The following is a 23,190-nucleotide window of genomic DNA, read 5'->3' as shown; positions in this document are numbered from 1 at the left end:
AGCATATGAAGAACATTTGTTAACCATTTCCAGATTGTGATTTGTTTTTAAATTGCTCATTTGAATCATTTTTATATGCTTCTTGTCCTGGTGACATAACTGACTGATTACACTGCATCTTTCATGGGTATGGACTGACATAAGTGATGTGGAGTGACAGCCTAATCCTCTGGAACTGTGAGACTGCTGTTTTCCTTTGCTGGATTCCATCTGCAGGAAATGCAAATCTCAGAGGCAGCCATCAGAATTAAATACATTTTGATAAATAATAGCCTAGTGACATCACATTACAACAGCTCTTTGAAGTCACTCAGAGGCTGAGCCCATCTCTTCCTGCCTACTACTGGCTTTGGCAGCTAATGGGCACAGATTTTTTTTTAATTCAAGTTAAGAAGGAGTCAAGTTTAAAGAGCTTTGATATAAATCTTTCATTTTCCAAAGGAAATCTCAGGAAACAAATGGAAAAACTTAGCGGGCAGGTGGTGGCCAGCCTATGGAAGTCAAAAACAGAGCAGAGCAGCTAGTCTGGAGGAATTGGGCTTGGGAGCTGGAGAATAGTGGAAGATACGGACTCTCAGGACTTCTGGCATTGAAGATAATGAGCATAGAGAGTGAGAAGAGGGGGAAGGTAGGAAGAACATGACCACAAAAAGATGGCTTCTATTTAGCTATGATTCTCCTACTACAATGGGCCCACTCTTGAAGGAAACAGTAGATTTGTATAAACTACCTCATGAAGAGAACTTTAAATAATAATAAGCTAATTGGTTAATTTTACACTCTAATAACTAGATTAATAAATACCCTATAACCTTTTGGAAATAAATATTAAGTCCATACATGTTCTCACACTTCTACAGGGAATCAAAATATCTAACAACCAGCCCAGAATGAAGTGGCCAACCAGAATGGCATGCAAACCATAAATATCAGTAAGGCCATCCTGGAGCACAAAGCAAAATAGAAGCCCTGAATATACACACAATTGTACAAATAACAGGCATCTCTTCCCTCCCCTGCAAAGTTCCTTTCTGGATTTTACTCTGGTTTCTTTTCCAAGCAACAAGAATGACTAGTGATAAAAAATTTAAAGGAAAATCTGGTTATTCTTGTGTATGTTGGGGTATAAGAGTTTCTTCATTTTCAGCTTTCTATTTGTCTTTCTCTCTGTTCCCAGGCCCTAAATAAGGCCAGCAACTCCCCTACTCCTGAACCCCTGTACTCCAAAGCTCCCTTCTCAAAATAGAAACTAAAGGAGCCCGAGCTGCTCCTTCCCTGGTCATCTGTTTTACCGAATCCCACACTTCTCACTTATCTCTCCAAGCATCCAGCACCCCAGCAAATTCTTCTTTTCTGTCTTCTCCTCCAGATCTTGTTTCAGATCCAGTCTTCCACTCATAAGCTTTCTACATTATTCATTTCCCTGCCATTCTGTCATTTAGAAATTTTTTGGAAGATTGTAGCAATTTTAGGATATTTTGATGCTCCTGTCATGGAGCTGTAGCCCCCCACCCCATTTTCCAATGGGAGCACTTGTTAAATGCTTCATGTCAGTCATTCTTCTGGATAATTTACTTAGGTCATCTCATTTAACCATTGTTATGCAGTTAAACATTATTCCCACTTTGCAGGACACTGGGAATCAGACTGAGGAGCTTGCATTGATCACACAGGTAGTAAGTGGGAAGTCGGGTTTTGAACTCAGGAGCCAGTTTGGTCCAATCTCATGTTCTTTCTTACCCTAAGTTTCAGCTCTAAAATAAAAAACAAAAGTACTAATAAAACTATCCAAAGTTATGGAGTCTGGCCCTGACTGGCATTTTTCGAAACTCAATCAAGTGTTTTATATCTATAAAAAAAAAAGACTGGGTCACCACTCCACATTTTCACATTGCTTATAAATCTCAAGTCAACAGAGCCCTAAGCAACCTTAAGCTTGAGAAAAATATTAACCAAAATAACTTCTGTCTATTACTACTGAAGGGAAATAAGGTATTAAGTTGATAGATTTCTGATGTCTACTGCCATTTATTTGAATTAATGCTCCCTTAGGTATTCAGAGAGTATAAAAAGATCAATGATGACCAGCTGGAGGTTAAATGGCAAATCCAAAGCAGTATTTTAAGAGTTGAAGGGAGTGCTTTCTTTCTTTAGATTTAAGAGAAGGAAAAAGCATTTCCAATTAGACACGGGCCCCAAGTAAAGAAGGGTGATTTTTTCTGCTCAAGGTTGGTGTGTACACGTGTGTGTTGGGAGGCAATTGTCAGTCACATGCTGGGATCTGATTGCATTCAGGTAGGTTTGGAGGGCTCCTCTAGGCCCCTCTACCCTAGGAAGGCATGGGCAGAGACTTACCCACTCTTTAGGGGTGTGCTGATTAACTGTGAACTTCATGTAAGACTGTATTATTTTCAACCTCAGAAATATTTACCAAAAAATCAGGGACCATGACCTCCTGGACAAAAGGAAAACTGTCACAGCACTGAAGGCAGGAGAGGACCGGGCCATTCTCCTGGGACTGGCCATGATGGTCTGCTCCATCATGATGTACTTTCTGCTGGGAATCACACTCCTGCGCTCATACATGCAGAGGTAATGCCTTTGGGTTGTTGGGACACGGTTATTGGTCTTCCCCTTCTCCTTCCTCTCCCATAGCTTATCAGCCCTAAGGTCCTCTTCCTCACCTTCTTTCCCAATAAGTACTTTGAACAGTGCCTGGCACGTAATATTTTTAATAATGTTATTAAATAATAATGATAAGAATAGTTCTGTGTATAGGCTGCCTACTATGTGCAGGGACTTTCCAGACATGACTTAATGCTCATGAATACTTTATAAGGGAAGTTCAATATGAATACACTCATTGTAAAAATGGCCAAACTGAGGCTCAAGATAGTTATAATTTGCCTGATATCACACAACAATAGCGTATGGCAGAGATAAGATTCAAACCCACATCCCACTCATTCCAGAGTCCCTATTCTTGCCTCTTCACACCTTTGCTCTCCACCATCGTTCCTTTTCTAGCCCACGCCCCTCTTCATCACCCCACACTTCGGTAGTTCTCAACTGCACATTTATATTTTCTGAGAAACTTTAAAAAACACTGATGCCCAGCACCCCCACCATCGCCCCCAGAAGGTCAGATTTAATGGTCTGCAGTGGGACCCAGTTACTAGTATCTTTCAAAGTTCCCCCCAGTGATCCTAATGTGCTGTCAAGGCTGAGAAACACTGCTATGCATCAACTTATAACAATAACAGAGTCTGAACCCTTTTTATTTTAATATTTGCCCTAGGTTTACTGAATAGATAGGGAGGCCATTAAATACTGAAACAGCAAGTGTACTTCCCCCTGAGTAAGCCGCGTGATAAATCCCCACAGCCTCTCTAGCTAACTGTTGTCCATAAATTGGATGCTTTGAGGACAGGGCAGCCTGGTATTGCTGTAACTAATGGGGAAAGTCTCACAGTGGCTCAGCGTAAAGAAACGAGGCCCTTTCCAATGAAAAATTGAGATTTCGCTCTGAAAGAGAATCAAGCGATTTTGTGGCATTCATTTCTCTACTTAAATTAATACTTTCGTTTTAGAAGCAAAATGTAGCAGAAATACAGTAATTTGCTAAAATTAAGGCGTCATCTTCCCCGTTTGTGGCTGCTCTGTGCTGGGGCTCTGATGTCTTCAGCTGTGCTCCTTCTCAGGGAAAGCGCTGACGCCTCAGGCCTGAGTGCTCACTGATCCCCAAACCGCCTTCAGATCTTCACACCTGCTTAGAACCATCTGAGACTTTGTTCCCCTTTGTATAAGCAAAACCTGACCATCCATGCCCTAGGAAAATACAACTTGCCACACCGGAGGGGGCAAGGGCTAGTATCCTGGCCTGGCATGAAGTCGGACGTGAAAAGGGAAGTCAACACATGTCCAGCCAAAGGAGGGGGTATTAATCTGCAAAGAAAATGTGCTGTTTTCTGATCATTATGGTAATCAGCTTATACCCAGAAGTAAAACTGATTGCCAGTGGGCGCCTGGGTGGCTCAGTTGGTTAAGCGACTGCCTTCGGCTCAGGTCATGATCCTGGAGTCCCGGGATCGAGTCCCGCATCGGGCTCCCTGCTCGGCGGGGAGTCTGCTTCTCCCTCTGACCCTCCCGACCCTCCCCCATCTCATGCTCTCTCTCTCTCAGTCTCTCTCTCAAATAAATAAAATTAAAAAAAAAAAAAACTGATTGCCAGTGTGTCACTTCTTAATCACAAATATTATCCTTGATCATAAAATTATAAGTATTTTGGAATGAAAAACTAACCAATGGGCAGCTGGAGGGTTTTTTTCCTTTTTTTGATCTTTCTAATAGAGGTTCCTAGGGCACTGACATGAACCCATTATCTCCATAGAAGGGTCTCTTTGCCACTGTGTTCAAAGGGAGGCAACACAGAGCCATGGAATGAGCCCGGGTCTTCGAGAAATAGAGGAGTGGGTAGAATCACCATTTCCATCACTTACTAGCTGTGTGCCCTTACCTGTTTCCTGATTTCTCTGACCTTCACCTTTTAAAAAAATTAACCCACCTTACAAAGTTTTGGAAATGTATATAAAGCACCAAGTAGGGTGAAGACAGATGCCACAAGTGATTCCTTTGGGTACAATAAAAGGGTGGAGTTCTCTTTTCTCCCTTATTAGAAAGACTGTAAAGAAATATATCACAGAGGGTGCCTGGGTGGCTCAGGTGTTAAGCGTCTGCCTTCGGCTCAGGTCATGATCCCGAGGTCCTGGGATTGAGCCCCACACCGGGCTCCCTGCTCCACGGGAAGCCTGCTTCTCCCTCTTCTGCTCCCCTTGCTTGTGTTCCTGTTCTCACTGTCTCTCTTTCTCTGTAGAATAAATAAATAAAATCTTTAAAAAAAAAAAAAAAGAAAAAGAAAAGAAATATATCACAGTCCTTCTGTCTGTCAAGTTATATGTCAAGCCCCTCCACCCCTTTGTCATCTTCCCTTCCCTTTCTCCCTTACACCTTCACTGCCTACCAACTAGGCAGACATAACAAGTGAGGCCTGGTGTGTGGCAGGAAGCTGCTTACAAGGTAGAGCTCAGGGTGAATACAGGTTGCGATATAAAAGATGCCTTATGCTTACCAGTGAATGTGAGAAGGAAGTAAGAACCTAACTTAAACCAAGCACTGGATATTATAGTACGTCTGACAGAAGTCACTGGAAACGTTTTCAAGTGGCAGGCAAAGTTTATTCATGTTTATATTGCAGTTGGCCTAAAGCTACTCTATTCAAAGGCGTAAACTTTAACAAATAGATTGTATGATAGATCTGGAAAAGATTCTTCAGGTTAAGGAGTCGACAGACGATCCCCTCTGATGACATCTTCCTCGTTCTTAGTATCCAGGCCTGTGTTTGTTCCCTCTCCCCTTTCTCTGTAGCGTGTGGACTGAGGAGTCTCAATGCACCTTGGTGAATGCGTCCATCACAGAAACATTTAATTGCTCCTTCAGCTGTGGTCCGGACTGCTGGAAACTCTCTCAGTACCCCTGCCTCCAGGTATACGTTAACCTGACTTCTTCTGGTGAAAAGCTCCTTCTCTACCACACCGAAGAGACCATGAAAATCAATCAGAAGGTAAGAGCGTGGCGCACACACACCACATTTCGGTCACCTCCCACAGAGCTCCCACGCTAAGCCCATCTCCCTCTGAAGTTCCTCTGTGCCAGCATTCAAAGGAAAATACCACTGAGAAGCAGGCCCTGCCTCATCCCTTCACAGAACTATTTGACTCTTGCCTGGGAGACATTTATTTTCTGTGCATGTTGCAGACAAATCATTCCTCCATTTTGTGGTAGTGCAGATTTACCCTTTACTTTCATCTAGAAGAGTAAACATCCTATCATTTTATACACAAATAGACTGAGTCTTTCAAAGCAAATGTGCAGCTTAGTCCAAGTCATACAAGCCAGAAAAAAAAAAAAAAAAAAAAACAGGTATTCATCATATATCTGAGAGCACTGGAGTAAAACAGTATTTTCCTTTCCCACAGTCATTGTCACTTTGTGCTGTGGCCATAGGGATGTAACTTAATCTCTCTGAGCTTCAACTTCCTTTTCTCTAACATCTTTGCAAGGTCATTTTGAGGATCAGAGCTGTGTATGTAAGGTATGGAGCAGACCACAGTGCCTGCACAGGGGGACCCTTCAATCCATGGTCATAGTGTATGTGTTTGTGTTTCTTTCTTTTTATATATTATGTTCATAGAGGCTGAATTTTCCAGCACTGATATATTCAAATCTATGGGGTAGATGCTCAACAAATGTGTATTGTATGAAAGCTCTACATAACACTTGCATTTATAAGGTCTAGGATCACCAGTAAAGTGTCAACAGAACCCACCTGCCATTATCAATTTTAAGTTAAATATATTGAGCTTTGGATTTATGATAGCAATTTAGATATGCCAAGAGAACCTGATGCTACTCTCCAGTAGGACAGTTGGCCCTCATTACTAGGATACAACCCTCATGAACCCCACTCTTTCTTGTAAAAACTTATTTTCATCACAATTATCAGCACCTAAATGATACATATGTATGGGAAAAAATGCAGTGGTTTGTAAATTAGATGCTAGAACATAGGATTTGCTTTGTGATATATTGACACAAAGTAAGAAAATCCACCTTGCCTTTTGGTCACAGTAACTAAAAAATCCTTGCCGGTATCTCTGAGGACTGAACATAATGAATATTTCAGAGTCTGTCTTTTGAAAATGTCTGCTCTGATTTCCTTTGGTTTGTGGCAGCCACAAATAATACCAATCCTAACCCTGTTCTGCAAATATATAAAGCTTAGCTCTCCCACAAGTGTTTGTTTTTCAAGATCTTCCCTCAAGTCAGATCTTTAAATCAAAGCTGACCTGTAATGGTGAATGCCTATAAAACTCTCAGATCTCTGTGGAACTGGAAATTGGCCAAAGGTGAAGAGGCATCCAAAAGTAGGACAAATTTCCATTTCCTTGTTTTGACATTTTATCACTACGGCCCTGTGAATGCATTATTTAGGCTATAAACAGGGAGTGAACCTACCATAGGAAGGCTCAGTTAAAAATTTAGGACCTGTATCTGTCTGCTGTCAGCATAATACTAGTTCATCGTTTGGTTTATTTGCCACATTACCTTGCTTTTAACCATGAATTATAACACACATACTGAAACATGCAAGAAATGAAAGGGTGTGCAGCTCAAGCATTTATTATAGAGACCACCACGAGAGTAAAGAAGTAAAACATTTCCTGCACCACAAAAATATCCCTCATGCCCCCTCCCAGTAACTACAGGCTCTGTCCCATGCCAAAGATAACAACTGTCCTGACAATATGGCAATTACTTTTTTTTGTATTTTTCTTCGTAGTGTCGTCCCCTAAGCATATATCCTTAAACATCATCTTTTAGTTTTGTCTGGTTTTTAAATATTATATAAATGGAATTACACAGAATATTTCCCTTTGTGTCTGGCTTCTTTCACATAACACTTAACGTTTGCTAGAGCCCTTCCACTTGGTGTTAGCAATTCATTTTCATTACTGTATCATGTCCCATTGTATGAATGTGTCAATTTATTTATTCATTCTACTGTTGATGGACATTTTCAGTCATGTACATTTTGGGGCTACTGCAAATAATTGTGCCATGAATATTCTTGTATATGTCTCTTGATGTATAAGCATTCACATTTCTGTCTGGTATAAACCTGGGAATGAAATATCTAGATCACAGGGTACACCTATCTGAGAAAGTTTAGTAGAAATACCAAACGGTTTTCCAAATTCCCACCAACCCTAAAGATAAGAGAGTTTTTATTGTTTCAAATCCTTACCAACACTTGGTATCTCCTGTAATTTTAATTTTAGCTAATGTAGTGATATCTCCTTGGGATTCTGATGACTAATGTTGCCAACTGCCTTTTCATTTATTTATTGGCCATTTGGATATCTCTTTTGTGCAATCTCTGTTCCAGTCCCTTGTCCATTTTTCTGTCAGATTGTTTCTTCTTCATATTCATTGTAGGAATTTTTATATCTAGTTATGAGCCTCTGTTGGTTTTATGTGTTGAAAATATCTTCTCTCATTCTGTGGCCTTTTCACTCCCTTAATGATGTCTTTGAATGAAAGAACTTTCTAATTTTAATATAGTCAAATTTTGTCAATCTGTTTTTGCTGTTGTGGAGGTGGTGGTGGTTGTTTTGATGTTTGGGTTTGGGGAGGGAGCTATTTTGTTGTTGATTTTGGGGGGTTTTTTTGTTTGGTTGGTTGGTTTTTGGTTTTTGGGTTTTTTGTTCGGTTGATTGGTTGGTTTTTCTGGCATTTCGTTGTCCTGTTTAAAAAGTCTTTACCTGTCCTGAGTTCACAAAGTCGCTCTCCTAAATTATCTTCTAGAAACGTTATTAGTTCTCCTTCCACATTTAGAGTATCATCTCCTTTCACATTTAGAGTACATTTAGAGTGGAACTGATTTTTATGCAGGAGTCTAGTTTCTGGGTTTCTTTTTTTCTCTTGTGGACAGCCATTTGCCCACGTCCGCTTATGAAAAGACCATCCTTTCCTCACTAGATTATTTTTATAATCCCATTCCCCCTTTTTTTTTTCTTGGAAGTTATCTGTTGTATTACCATTCTTTTAGGGTTTAGCCTAGAGATTACAACTTGCAATCTTGACTACTTAAGGACATTAAAACATCTTCACTCCTACTTATTATCTTCTCAACTTACATATTATTGCCATTTTATCCAATAGATACTCTAAGTTCATGCAGACATTATTACTTGAAGGATACATCTACTGAACATAAAACTCTAACTTGGCTGGTACTTTGTTTCTGCACCTCAGATACATTCCATTATCTTCTGGCAAGCTTTATTACTACTTAGAAATCGGCTCTCAGCTAATTGCTGCTTCTTCGAAGGTAATCTTGGTTTATTTTAAAGGTCATTTGATTTGGTTTTCCATGGTTTAACTGTTATGTGGCAGAGTATACATTTATTTTTATTTGCCTACTTGGTGTTCCCAGGGCTTCCTTTGGTGTTCTTTGATGTTCTTCATCAATTTTGGAAAGTTCTCAGTCAGTATTTGGACAAATATGATCTCTGCTCCGATTCACTTCTGTTTCTCCTTTTTGCACTCCAGCTGGCCCTATGCCGAGCTTTCTCTTTGTATCTCCTGTGTACTTACTCTCCCTCTTTTTAATTTCTCTGTGCTTCATTCTGCATTCTAACCTAGCTTCTAATTTGTAATTCATTCCTCAGCTCTGACAAACCTACTTTTAACCCCCGCCATTGCATTCTTAATTTCTCGTACTGTCTTTTTCATTTTGAGAATATCCATCGGAGTCTGTTTTGCCATTTCTGGTTTTCTGAAATACCCTCATTTTTGTCTCTTAAGTCCTTCAACATAAAAAATAAAATTATAGTTATTTTAAAGTTTATCTTGAGGACTTCAATATCCAAGGCTGCTATGTACCAATGCTGTTTGATTTTCTTCTCCTGTTCATTTTCATGTTTGTCTTGTAATGTCTGGTTATTTTTTATTAGGTATCATATTTGCAAAATCATTTATAAAAATAATTTTAAGCCTAGGATGAGGTCATCATGTCATCTTTTCCAAAAAGTACTCCCATTTGCTTCTGCCAGGTTCCTGAGTGTATGAGCCATATGTGATCACCTCATTCTGACTTCATAAACTTGAGATATACAAGTCTGAACTCAAGTCCCTTTGAGGATCTGTCTACTTCAGGTTGCCATTATTCCTAGGATGCAGTCCTTAGGGTCCCAACACAAAGTGAATGGGGGGTCATCAGGCTCCCTATCTGATAGGCCCTCAATGATGGTTCCTGCCCCCAGCTCTGCAAGGCTGTCCAAAATGCCATCCAGTTTTCTAGACTCTCAGCTCCCTTCTAGAATCAGCATACACTCCCAAGGAAAAGGTGGCACCAGAGGTGGCTCACCTTCCTGGCCCCACAGTTCTTCACACCTGGATAGCCGTCCTCTGTCTTTAATCAGAAATACATGTAGTAAGTCAATCAGAGAAAGACAATTATCATATGGATCCACTAGTATGTGGAATATAAGAAACAAGGCAGAGGACCGTAGGGAAAAGGAGGGAAAACTGAATGGGAAGTCATCAGAGAGGCAGACAAACCATGAGAGACTCTTAACTATAGGAAACAAACTGAGGGTTGTTAGAGGGGAGGTAACTGGGTGATGGGCATTAAGGAGAGCACATGATGCAATGAGTACAGGGTGTTATATACAACTGACAGACTGTTGAATGCTACATCTAAAACAAGGGATGTACTATAGGTTGGCTAATTGAATTTAAATTTTAAAAAATAAAAAATAAAAGAAAGAAATATATGTATTAAAAGTACAGTTACTTCCCCATCTGAAGGACATTAAAGCACAGTCTTCATGCAATATGAGGAATATTCAGGATATTCCTGAGGAAAACATAAAAATAATCTCTATGTGGATCCCTCCTTCCTGTTACCCTCCTCCCAGCTCACTAAAAATAACAGTCTTCCCCAGAGTTACCAAGAAATGGGCAGAGTTTTACTGAGATACATAAGGCATTACCGACCAAGTTTGATCTGAGAAAACAGGAGGCAAAAGAAACAGTCAAGCTGTCTGTATCTTTGTAGAAAAGATCCAAAAGAATTTTATTTTTAATTTTTCACACTCTCTCATATACTCTTTCTTTTTCAACCTTTAAACCCAGTGCCCAGCCTCTTGTCAACATTACAACTGGAGCTGCTTAAGCTGATAAGCGGGCATGCTCTTGTAGAGCAATTGGCTGAGCGTTCCAGGGAGCTGCAAGTGGGCTCAAGGGCCCCTGCCTCTCAGGGCCGCAAGGATTATGATTCCTCCATCAGAGGAATCATAAACAGTGGCTGAGAATTAATTCACTATGGTTGTTAAATTCTTCAATGCTGATCTCCCTTGGGAGTTTAAAACCTATTCTGCCTACCAGGGATTCTCAAAACATGACTATCTGGTCTGAGAGTGGATTTAAAATGAAGTTTGGTATAAGACAAGAAAATATATCCATTAAAGGGGTTCTGAACGCAATTCCAATGTGTGTGGGGCAGGAAGAGGGGGTGTTTCTCACACCATCAAGCTGAGTGTCCTACAATTCAACTCAAATCTGATACTATCTACCCAGAGATAGCATTACACTGTACATGTTAAGAGCTCTGTCCCACAAGACTACCCCCACCTGGAGTTCAGATGCCAGGCTCATCAGAGCTTATCAGAGTTCCAGCAGCCCCCTCCTTAAGCTCTATTAATTTGCTAGAGTCGCTCACAGACTCAGAGACACATTTTGCTTATTAGAGTCCCAGCTTATTTTAAAATGGTACAACTCAGGAACAGCCAGATGGAAGAGCCATATAGGGCTAAATACAGGGAGGAGCACAGAGCCCCCTCCAAGCATGCCACTCTCTCCAGGTCTCCCCGCGCTCTCCAACCTGGAAGCTCTCCTAACCCTGTTCTATCAGTCTTTAATGGAGGCTACATTATATAGGCATGAGTGATTAAACCATTAGCCATTGGCAAGCGATTCAATCTCCATCCCTTCTCCCAGGAGGTCAGGGGATTAAGACTGAGAGTTCTAACCCTCTAATCACATGGGGGGGGGGGTTCTCCTGGTAGCCAGCCCCATCCTTAAGTGTCATCCCAAAGTAACCTTATTAACCTAACAAAAGACACCTTTATAGCTCTTATCACTTAGGAAATTTCAAGGGTTTTAGGACCTCTGTTCCAGAAACAGGGACAAAGAACAAATATCACATCCATTCTTTGGTATGCGGGATAGTACCATATTCTATTCTATTCTATTTTATAGATAATTGTCATGGGGAAGATAGCTATTTTTGGTGGAGAATAAGTTCTATAAATTAGCCAAGTATTTGCAACTCCAAACTCACCACCGTCCCTCTCTTCGTCACCCATTCTGGAAGCCTTCTGGGTTTCCTAAATGCAGAGAATATGCATATCTAGACGAGGGTTTCTCAACCTTGGCACTACCAATGTCTTGGTGGGATAATTCTTTGTTGTTCTATGAGGGTGGGTTCTGCCCTGTACAACGTAGGATATCTAACGGCATCCCTGGCCTCTACCCACTAGATGTCTAGCATCATCCTCCCTCCAACTAAAAATGTCTCCAGACAGTGGCAGAACCACTGCTCTAGATTTCATTTAGCTTTGAGTTTGGATGTTGTGAGATCCCAAAATCCTAAGCAAAGCTTGGAAGCGCTTAATTCCTCTGCATTGCATTGATAGGGTAAGGATTAAAGGAAAGAAATGGAAGGAAGTTGAAAATCTAGGTAAGAAATAAAAGGATCAAACATTTATCAAGTGTCTTCTATATACTGTGTCCCCAGCACTCGGGTAAAAACTTTATAAAAATCATCTCATTTAATCCTGACTAAAACCACACTCCTAAAATAATAGTCAAATTTTATCAAGAGTTTACAACGTGCCAGCCATTGTATCATATTAAATATTTTACATGAACTCACTTACTTAATTACAGTAGCAATCCCACATATTAGGTACCACTATTATCTCCACTTTTTGCAATAATGTAGCTAAGCTCAGAAAATGAAATAATTTTCCCAAAGTCACACATTCACTAACTAATTAGGTCTGAATAAAAATCTAAGTCTCTTCATCTCATCCTGCTGTCTCTTAAAGAGAAAAACATTAGAGCATCCTCTTGAAAAGATGAAAAATCTAATTCTATGAAATATTTATCCTTGGATGGCATATTTTAGTGAACAGGTGAGAATCCATGCCATTCCATCATATCCCAAGAGCTGCTTAGGATCAAAAGGCCATTGCACAAGGAATAGAATTATCTGTGATCCATAGGGAAGGCAGGGATGTGTATTCAGCACGAGTTTACACAGAATAGATACTAAACAGATAGAAGTGCACCCTTAAAGGGGAAGGGGGTGGGGGGAAACATGCCCGAAAATGTGACAGATGAAATTCCCATAATTAGCATTTTAAATTGAAGGATATCTATTAGACATTTGCTGAAACTACCTATGGGCCAGAGATTCGGAAATACTTTTATGATTGACAAAGTTTAGTCATTGCTCCCAAAACTAAATTCTGGGACAGCCCAGAGCACCTTTGTGCAGAAATGAAAGGAAGAGTGTGCCCCAAAGAAGCCTGCACTAAGCATCAAGAAGAAACGCATGGAGAAGGAATCTGCTCCTTTCCAATTGCTGAGAAAGAGGACCATGGCAAAGGGCAAGGTCAGAAGAGGTATGTGACTTACTTTAGGCCTAATTGCATACATCATGACCCGGGAGGGGCTGGCCTCCATGGTTTAGCCATCTGGGTATTAAGTAATCTCAAGGCTCCAGGTGACTTTTATTTAGTTAGTAGATTTCCTAGGTCCTTTTAACTTCTTCTCTACTCTAAATCAAGCAGAAATGTCGTAACAAAGGTGAAAGCTCTGGAACACAGAAAAGGAACACGTCTCTTGGGAGGGATCTGTGTCTCAATACTGAAAGAAATGTTTGTGCATAGCAGAGTGTGAATTCTGTTTTCCTCTCCCAAACATTTCAGAGTTCCACTTGCCAAAGTCAAACAGACACTAGAAGTGCAAACTAAACAAATCTAAACCAAATTTTGTGGGATTCGCTGTTCTAGAAGTGATGATAAGAAACAAGAAGTCTCAAAAGGGAAAGAAAGGAACATCTGAATTTACTCTCTCACCTCTTCTGCCCATTACTGATACCCAAAAAAAAACAACTCGGAAGTTCAAAATACACGTGGGGACCAGAGTAACCCAAGGCTTCCAGCTGCTGATCTCTACGCTAGAAAGAGGTCCATCTGACTTTAGAACCAAGAATATGTCTGTTTCACATGAGCAATTTTTTTGTTTTTACCCCATGGTCATGGTGGGCTTAGGATGCTCGGGCTACTAACAAGTTCTGAGCCCACCTCTGTGAAGGGTATATCTTTACTCAAAACCTTCTTAGCTTCATTCCTGGTCCCATTGTGTCACCCTATCCTTGTTTTGTAATATCTTCCTGTTTCTTTCTAATGACCTATCTTGTATTGTTTCTGTTTTTGATGGCTCTGTCTAGTACGCTACCTGACACATTAGAGACAATCAACATTGATTAGATTTCATTAAATTTCTAACCCCTCTCTGAAAATAAACCCCTTCTCTTTTTATAAAAGAACAAGTGAAAAATAAACCCTTCCCTTGAGATGATGCTGAGAATTGATAGTTCATTTTCTACCATCATAAAAAACAAAAAAAAAAGGCTGACCCATGAGGTTATTCAGCCAAACCATCCCCATTCCCCTGCCCCCACTTCTCCACACATCTTTTATTTTTAGGGTGAAGGCCTGTCACTATTTGCTTCACATGCACAGCAAAGCATGTCTAAGCAAAGCCCAACAGGTAGTTTCTCAAAACTTCTGTCCATCATCAGAATAAAAATAACTCTATTGATGTGTAAGATTCTGGAAGTTAGACTAAGAAAAATTTCAGTCACTTTTTCAAAGAATTGTAGAAAAGATGCAATTGCTGGACCTTCATTGCCCTGGAAGGGAACAAAAGAAGTTGCCATGAGCTGGGTTTCTTCAGCTGGGAGAGGAAAGGTCATACCTGTGGGCGAGCTCTATGGTTTTTAATACTAAGGAGAATTTAAGGGATTTGGGAAAGCAATAAGGTTTATTAACAAAACTCTGGATTAAGAAGAGAGATGTGAAACTAAATCTTCCATTGAATGGCTGCCTCAGAGGTTTGCAAGGTTTCTATTTCCATATGTTAAGGCACAAAAGAAAGAATAACCCGAGGTCATGGAAAAAAAAAATATGTATATATTAACATACTTTGATTAGTACTTAAGTGTCTTGTGTATATAAAATGATTACTCTTATGTTCCTTTATGTTATATATCACTAAGAATCTAAAAGTTAAATCTTTCCTATCCCACACCTCCCACCAAAAAAAGTATGATCTAAAATGCTGGGATTTTAATCTTTTCAGTCTACATTACATTTTCCAAGTAAGCATAGATAGTAAAGTTTCCATTTGTTGAAATGCATTCTGTGTATTCTAAATCAATCACATAAAATTATCCACCAAACATGTGATAAAATCATGAGATCATTAAATCTTCACCCCAAATTCATACCAGCCTCAAGAACATACACATGGCTATAGTTTGAGCCATAGAGAAAGAAACCTAGAATCCTAGTACAGGATTCAACAAAATGTCAAATCTCCTGGGACACAAAAGCTAGGAACATAAGATAAGAGCCTTTGAACAGGACTGCCCCTGTGAACACCACATAACTAATAATTTCGCCCTCCTTAGAGGTTTCAGAGTTTAATATGTGGCACTTGGTCAAAGGCTTTAGAAGATCACATGGACAATGTGATACTCCAGTAAGAAAATATGTAGGTGAAAATTTATTGAGGCTTTATGCATAGTCATCATTTAATCTTCACACAAACCCTGTCTGGAAGTCTCTGTTAACCCCTTTATGCAGATAAAGAAGTTGATTCTGAGGAGCAAAGTAAATTGCCTACAGAAACATAGTAACCAGATCTAGATAACACAACTTGGGCTCATTATACTATCTCATGCATTAGTAATGACAAGAGAAGGACCCATCAATAATAAAAGTAAATGAATGACTGACATATGGTAGAGTCAGTCCGATCATGTATGGAACGTGCCTTATCTGGCCATTCCAAATACACACATTTGAGACCCTGAAGGCTTGAAACTTTAATAAGCAGTATTAAACCTGTACTGCAACCTTGCTAGACGGTCTCAAAAGTACTTTATATCTCATTTTACTTGGAAGAATCTTACTTAGTGACAGAATTATTGTCATTTGACTGACAAACATTTCTTTAAAAAAAAAAAAATTAAAAGCCAGACCAATTCACAAGAGCATAAGAAAAGAAAAAACTCCATTTTTAATGGAATGCCATTTTTATTGAGATCACTTCAATAACTTAGTCCTGTTAGCCATGGGAACTACTACTATAAACTGTCTTGGCACAAAAATATACAGAAGCCTGAGCATTTGTAATCTAAATTGGTTCTGTTCAAATTCAACCACAAATGGCTTATCTGTGATTTTTTTTTTAATGCTTTGCTTCAGGTAACATTTTTAAAAACTGTAAAGACATGAGGCAGCTTTGAAGAAGGAAAAAAATGATCAAGGTAGATATCTCCATCCTGCCTTAAACCCTTTGATTCAAAGACATCCAACTGGTAGAAAATTTGTTTCATGGAGTCATAGGCTAATTTTATACTAGGTTGTAACTCACTGAGAAATTCTGCTTTTTTGGAAATAATTTCAGACCCTTAATGTCGTGCTAGCACCAGCTCTCTGCTGTACTCATATTTATGAGTGTACTCACATTTCTTCTTAGCTGATTAAATTTGAAGGTGTCAACCAGCCCTGCTATGAGAACATTACTTTAAGCCTGGTTTACCATAAATACCAGCATGCTCAACCTCCATTCTTAACTAAATAAGAATCTTCCTGCTGTTTAGAGTCAAAGAATCCAATGATTACAGCACTATAAACAAAGCTAGGTGCCTGCGTGCCCAGCAATAAAGTGAAAGAAAAGAGTAATCCAAACATACTCCATTAGCAAAACTCATTCCATTTCTTTTATATTTTCTACCTGTGAAATCTATAGATCTTCCAGGATCCCAGCCCCAAAGCTTCCATCAATGTACCTCAAAGTTCAACATTAGCCCACCTCATTTGTGTCTCCACATACAGTTGTGGGAGCTGTGCACTGCACAACCTTGGGGGTACCAGTCACATGGTAAAAGTCATAGATGTGAATATTGGTAAGCATGACTTATAAATTGGTAACAGCAGTAAAAAAAAAAGTAGGTTTTTTTTCATAAAATCAGTGTATTATGACAATTTTCAACAGAAAATAATAGTGTTCTAAAGAGGGGGCATAGTTTTCTAATTTACACCAAAACATTATATAGATTAGCTGTGATCTTGTCACAAACCAATTCAGGTAAATCAGTTAAATTAACCATTTGATAATGTGTGTAATTATAGGCACGGATTTTTTTTTTTTTTCCTGTTAGGAGGCAATTATAAAGAGAGGTAAGAGTTAGTTTAGGACTCACACATCTCCCTGAAAAGTGACTTAAATCACTTTCTTCCTAACTTTTTCAAAAAATCAGTTTTGTCACTGCCCATTTACAGACCAAGGGAAAAGGGTCATAGAGATTTCATATACTTAAAGACTGCTTTTTAAATTAGGAAAAAAGTGTGTTCAAAAGTATATGCATTTTTCCCTCCCTTCCCCTACGAAACCAGAGAGGGAGACAAACCATAAGAGACTCTTAATCTCAGGAAACAAACTGAGGGTTGCTGGAGTAGAGGGGGGTAGGAGGGATGGGATGGCTGGGTGATGGACATTGGGGAGGGTATGTGCTATGGGGAGCACTCGGAATTGTGTAAGATTGATGAATCACAGACCTGTACCCCTAAAACAAATATGTAAATAAATAAATAAATATTGTAAAAAGTATATGCAATAAATCATAAAAACTCAAAATTCTTTACTTCCTTCTGTAGCTAGAAAAGAGAGGGCAGGGAAAGGAGAAAGGATAGGAAGAAGGAACAGAGGGGAAAATATAGTGAGGTGAGGAGTCAGGGCAGGGCAAGGAAGGAAATGAGATACAAAGAAAGAAATCCAAGGACATAAGTATGTAGGAAGAAAGGAGAGACATGTAGAAAAGCTATAACAAGAAAGATAAGAGAGGGAAAAGATCAAAGAAAAGATAGTGTAAATTTTCAGATGAATGATGGTTGAAAAGTAAATTCATTTGGTTCTGTTTTATTTTTCCTTGGTTTATGGAAAAAGTTACTTTGCCACGCTAACTGGGCACCAACAATTCATCACAGCTCTTTAACTATTCAGTATTTCTGTACTTTCCAGGATTCTTTTTCAGAAACTCACTGGAGGTATAGCTATTTCCTTCACTACAGTAGCAAGGTAACCAAGCTGCCTTGGCTGAATAAATTAAGCCAAGCCAAAAAGAGAAGAATAAACTACTTTCCCTGAGAGACCTGGTAGCTTCTGATATTACAGGGACTGCTGTGGATAGATAAAAGACAGAAAGATTGACACTCTGATTCCATGTTAAAGTAGGTTCAATAGGGAATAATTAAAACTCACCATGCTCAGCTATGGTAAAAAGAATCCACTGGAGTCATCCAATTCTAATCAACAATTAAACTATACATGAGTGAACTATTTAGGTACATCTGGGTCAGACAGCTACAAACATTGTTTTTATTACTATGTGAGGTCTTGGGGTTTCTGGAGACACTGGTTTGAATATGAAAAGAATAACCATCATGGTTATTTCACAGATCATTAAGTTGACCTCAGTATCCCATCTCCTCCTAGTATCAGATATGTACAAAGAAAGTACCTTCTGGTGACAGTTTATCTCGTTTTCCACAGTGCTCCTATATACCTAAGTGTGGAAAAAGTTTTGAAGAATCCATGTCCCTGGTGAATGTCGTCATGGAAAACTTCAGGAAGTATCAACACTTCTCCTGCTATTCTGACCCAGAAGGAAACCAGAAGAGTGTCATCCTAACCAAACTCTACAGTTCCAACGTGCTGTTCCATTCACTGTTCTGGCCAACTTGTATGATGGCTGGGGGCGTGGTGATCGTTGCCATGGTGAAACTCACACAGTACCTCTCCCTGCTCTGTGAGAGGATCCAACGGATCAATAGATAAAAGCAAAATGGATGAGATCATTTTCTTTAAAGCTCAAATACTGTTTTCTTTCATTCTTCACCAAAGAACCTTAAGTTTGTAATGTGCAGTCTGTTATGAGTTCCTCAGTATATTCTTATACATAGAGCAATAATGCAAAAGCTGTCCTATATGCAAACATGATGTCTTTATTATTCAGGAGAAGAAATAACTGTTTTGTGTTGGTTGGTTGTTTTCATAAGCTTGTTTTGATGCTGGAACTAGTACTTCCTTGTCTCGTTCCACCAAAATCGGGCTCAGTTATTCATTTGCCAAGCTTTGTGGAGGAATGTAGACAATATCAAAGTGATATAGTCTGTGTTCTCAATTGTCTGATCTCTTGAAGACATTTCTGCAATATTTTTCATCATTCATTGTTTACTAAAGCTGCAGCCAAAAATATTCTTTCTTTTCTTACTCAAAACTGAGCCCTGTAAGCAAGTAAAGGGACCAGATTTCCTAACTAAAGGATGTCAAGCATTTTCCTTATATTTCTACCATATCACTGTAAAGAAGGGGGGAAATCCAGACAGTTATTTCTCTTTTATTATTTTCTATTCATAACTTCAGATTTTTTAACTGATTTCCAAAAAATAAGCTGTTTTCATTATTCAATTCTATAATCTCTTCCTGTGATTTAAATAGAAAATGAACAGAACCCTTTTCCATTTAAGACCCTGCTACTGTGTGAGGAGATAACACTTAACAAAGAGTTTCATTACCTGTGAATTGACTGAACGTTGAGTAAATTTACCATTGTCAACCAGGAAAGTCTATGTCACTAAGATATTTATGTGAAAATCTTTATTCTATTTCAATTGAACTGTTAGATGGTAAAATTAAGATCCTACTTGCTGGTCAAGACTGGTGGACTGATTTCAATGGATAAATCTATTGTGGCAAATTAATATATTGGAATGTTACTCTTTGGGAACTTATTTTTAAATTAATGAGTGTGTGTAGTCTCTCTTTCTGACAAGTGTTCCCCATTGGGATTTTAAATCTGTGTGCACAGAATATTTGTCTCCTCTACATGTTTTATTTTTCTATTTACAATTCTCTTTTTTGTTGCTAGATTTTATACCCAGAGTAGACCTTTTTCCTAACACACACTTAAAATGAATAACAGATCTAAAGGAAGACTTTGTTCACATTGCCCTTTACTTATTGTGTTGGATGCGGGGGTGGGGAGGTGGGTGCAGAATGAGGGATTGGTTTTAAACAAAAACATTCCATCTTTTATTTAACATCAATATCAAAAGGAGAAGACAAACATCTATCTTTCTCATCTATATTTAAGTACCCTTTTATAACATAGTATCAAAGTTTTCTAGATATTGGGAAATTTTGCAAAACGTATTTGTGGAATGCATGGTGATACTAATCTGATGAAGTGGAAAGTTTCCTGCAATAGTGTAATTCATAGTTTGAGTTTCCATAAGCACTTAAATCCTTAGGGTGCAATTGGGGCTTCAAATGTGTAATTAAAATTTTAAAAAACAAAATCCATTACATCAGCAAGATTTGAATACGTCTTGCATTCTAAGCTGACAAGCCCACAGTAGTCCAAAAATGTAGGATTCACTATCATTAAAGGTATTTAAAGAGATTATAAAGAAAGTTCCTTTAACACACAAACATACACAACTTTCAAACAATATTAGGAATATTGCTTGAAAATATGATGGAAAACTCGATTCCTACCCTACCTGAAAAACATAATTCTGAAGATGATAAGAAAATCTTTGTGACTATGGAGCTGAAAATTTATAATCTTTAATGTTCCTTGAGCTTCCCTTCAAATAATCCAAGGATGAATTATTTTTTTTTGGACTTGTAATTAAAAATTCCCAATTGATGTTTCAGATAAGATCTAAGAAATCTTAAAATAATTACACCAAAAAAACATTAACATTAATTCAGTGTCTTTCTGAATTCCCATAAAAAACAGCCCTTTAAGTAATTTAAATGTACACACAATTAAATGCTCATTATTAAAGACAAATAAACTGCGATTAATAATAATGTTTTAAATACATTGCATATGTTAAATAATTTAATCTTTATTATAACCCTATTGGAGGAAGCACTATTATTTTCCCATTCTATAGAGGAGAATGTTGAAGCCTAGAGATGTTAAGTAACTTCCCCAAGGTTACACAGAAACTAAGATGGCAGAGAGCTGAGAAAATACCCAATTTGTAGCTGCTCCATTATAGTAACCATTTCCATGGCTTTGGGGTATTTTAGATAAGACCGAGGAAGGCTAAGGTTTAGAAAGAATTATAGGGGTGAGGGGTAAAGAAGAAAGACCACTGAACTAGAAGTCAAAGATGTCATTCAAGACATGGCGACTAGGTGACTTCTGCTTCTTGATTAGTCTCTAGATTTCTTTGACTGTAGGATTAGAATGTGAGGCCAGCTGACCACTGAGTTCCCTTTTAACACTAGCATTTCATCCTAGGTGTGTGGAAGGAAGAATGAATACCATTCCCCAACCTGCATAGCACAGATCTGATCCTCAAATAGAATCTACTAGTATTAATCCATGGATTAAAAAGCAGCCTCCCTGCTAATATTCCCCAAAAGCCACATGCCCCTTCTTTAGGGCCCAAACTTTATTTACACCTGTCAGAAGCAGAACTCTGAGCCTTCACATTACTCAACAAAGATGATATCCCCCACAGAGTATCTGTGCTTCCAAATCACTTTCATTATCCAATTGGCATATCCCATCTAAAACTTTATGGATTTCAAATTCCCTGAGTTACAATTATATTAAAACCCGGAAAATGGTAAATACACCAATGATTGCTTGCAAATAGCCATAATAAAAAATATGATTCTATAGAAAGCTGACTGATCGTAATGACGATGTAGGCAACCATAAAATACCTCTTATGTAGGCCATGTGACATTTAGGGTTCCAGCATGTTACTCTTCTCATTGCTGTAAATGACCAAGAGAGTGATCATGCTTGGCATTTATATAACAAATGTTATTTTCAATATGTCAAACCATAAACATCTTATCACATTTCAGTGGGCGAAACATCTTGACACTATAATCATTCCATTGACATTAACAGAGACATCTGTAGGACAACAAAATAATATGAGCAATTGATTCCAGTGAGTTAAAACAATAATTTTAATACAGTGATCTGTCATTCACAGGCATAATTAAATTTCCTCCCCTGCCTTGCCAAAATCCTGAAATGAACACTGTTCAAGCAAGTAAGGGAATTTTTGTCCTGGTGGGGAAGAGGAGGTGATTACAGGTTGGATATTGTTCCTTCTCTTCCCAACTTCTACTTCTTTCCCTTTCCCTTTGTAAAACATTCAGTAAGAATGATCTCAGAGTTCTGCAGGAACCATTCCAATGTATGTACCACTTGGGAAGTTTGACTCAGGAAAAAAGCTTCAGGAGTCTTCTGAAAAACCTGTCAGGGTGACGTGCACAACAGAACTGAGCACACAACTTTTAAGCTGCATCTGTTCCACCCTTCCATATTTGCAGCAACTGTAAGGAATAATACAAAGTATATGACACTACTTCTCTCCTAAGAATGAGTTTGTAGTCCACTAGACAGGTCAAGACAACACACATGAAGAAAAAAATAGAGAACAATTAGGTCTCTAATCCACACCAGTGAGCATAATATCTACAGAGGGTCGATACGAGGCTTACCTGGGATGTATATGTAAAATGTCTAGCACTGTATATAGCATATAATACATGCTTACAACTGGTAATTATTACTATTAATAGCAAAATGTAGAAGTAGTATTAATAGTATTAGTATAACTACTAGTAGTATATAGTCTCTTAGAGCTAGAATAGAATAGCTCTAAAATGTCGTTTTTGCCCAGAATCTACACCAATGCGTAAATCCCTTCTACAACATCCTTAGCAGGATAATCTAGTGATAGGGACAGTTACTACTTGAATCCTGCCAGCAATGGGATAGGTTACCAGTTAATAAGACAATGCCAGAAAGTTTTCCTGATATCAGGCTAAAATCTGCCTCCCTATAATATCTACCCATTAAATTCACACAAAATCAGATCAGTACTCCTGTGTCACTAACTTATTCTATTAGTGCTATTTTATTTAAAAATGGAGGAGGGAATGGGGAAAGAGCAACTTCATTTTTTAGAATATAAAATCATAGAAAATCACACATTCAGCCAGGGTTATGACATAAATGAAAATTTATAAATGACATCAACTTTAAAAGGTTAATAATAACCTATTAGAACCTAAACATTCATGAATGAATTAAATTGATGAACTAGCTTAACCCTCTGATGTCCATGTGAATTTTAATCCTGTACTACCTCTCAAGTA

General features: G+C 38.5%; 1 protein-coding gene across 4 annotated transcripts in view; it reads left to right on the top strand.

The window, feature by feature from the left end:
* Positions 1 to 22,503, top strand: part of KCNMB2 (potassium calcium-activated channel subfamily M regulatory beta subunit 2) — a 237,865-nt gene extending 215,362 nt beyond the window's left edge. For 2 of the 4 annotated variants that reach the window (XM_064585162.1, XM_054504318.2), the window contains 3 exons: positions 2,443 to 2,592; positions 5,425 to 5,620; positions 18,538 to 22,503. In XM_064585162.1, coding sequence (XP_064441232.1) covers positions 2,443 to 2,592; positions 5,425 to 5,620; positions 18,538 to 18,822 — 631 coding nt within the window. In that variant the 3' untranslated portion in view covers positions 18,823 to 22,503. Of the gene's footprint in view, positions 1 to 2,421; positions 2,593 to 5,424; positions 5,621 to 18,537 lie in introns of all 4 variants that reach the window. The other 2 variants (XM_064585154.1, XM_045903361.3) reach the window with 1 other exon arrangement.
* Positions 22,504 to 23,190: the final 687 nt, after the last annotated feature.

Source organism: Mirounga angustirostris, unplaced genomic scaffold, assembly GCF_029215605.1.
Source record: "Mirounga angustirostris isolate CCGP_5_RB_7025 unplaced genomic scaffold, mMirAng1.0.hap1 SCAF_1, whole genome shotgun sequence".
Classification (NCBI taxonomy): domain Eukaryota; kingdom Metazoa; phylum Chordata; class Mammalia; order Carnivora; family Phocidae; genus Mirounga; species Mirounga angustirostris.
This window is presented reverse-complemented; position numbering and strand designations above follow the sequence as displayed.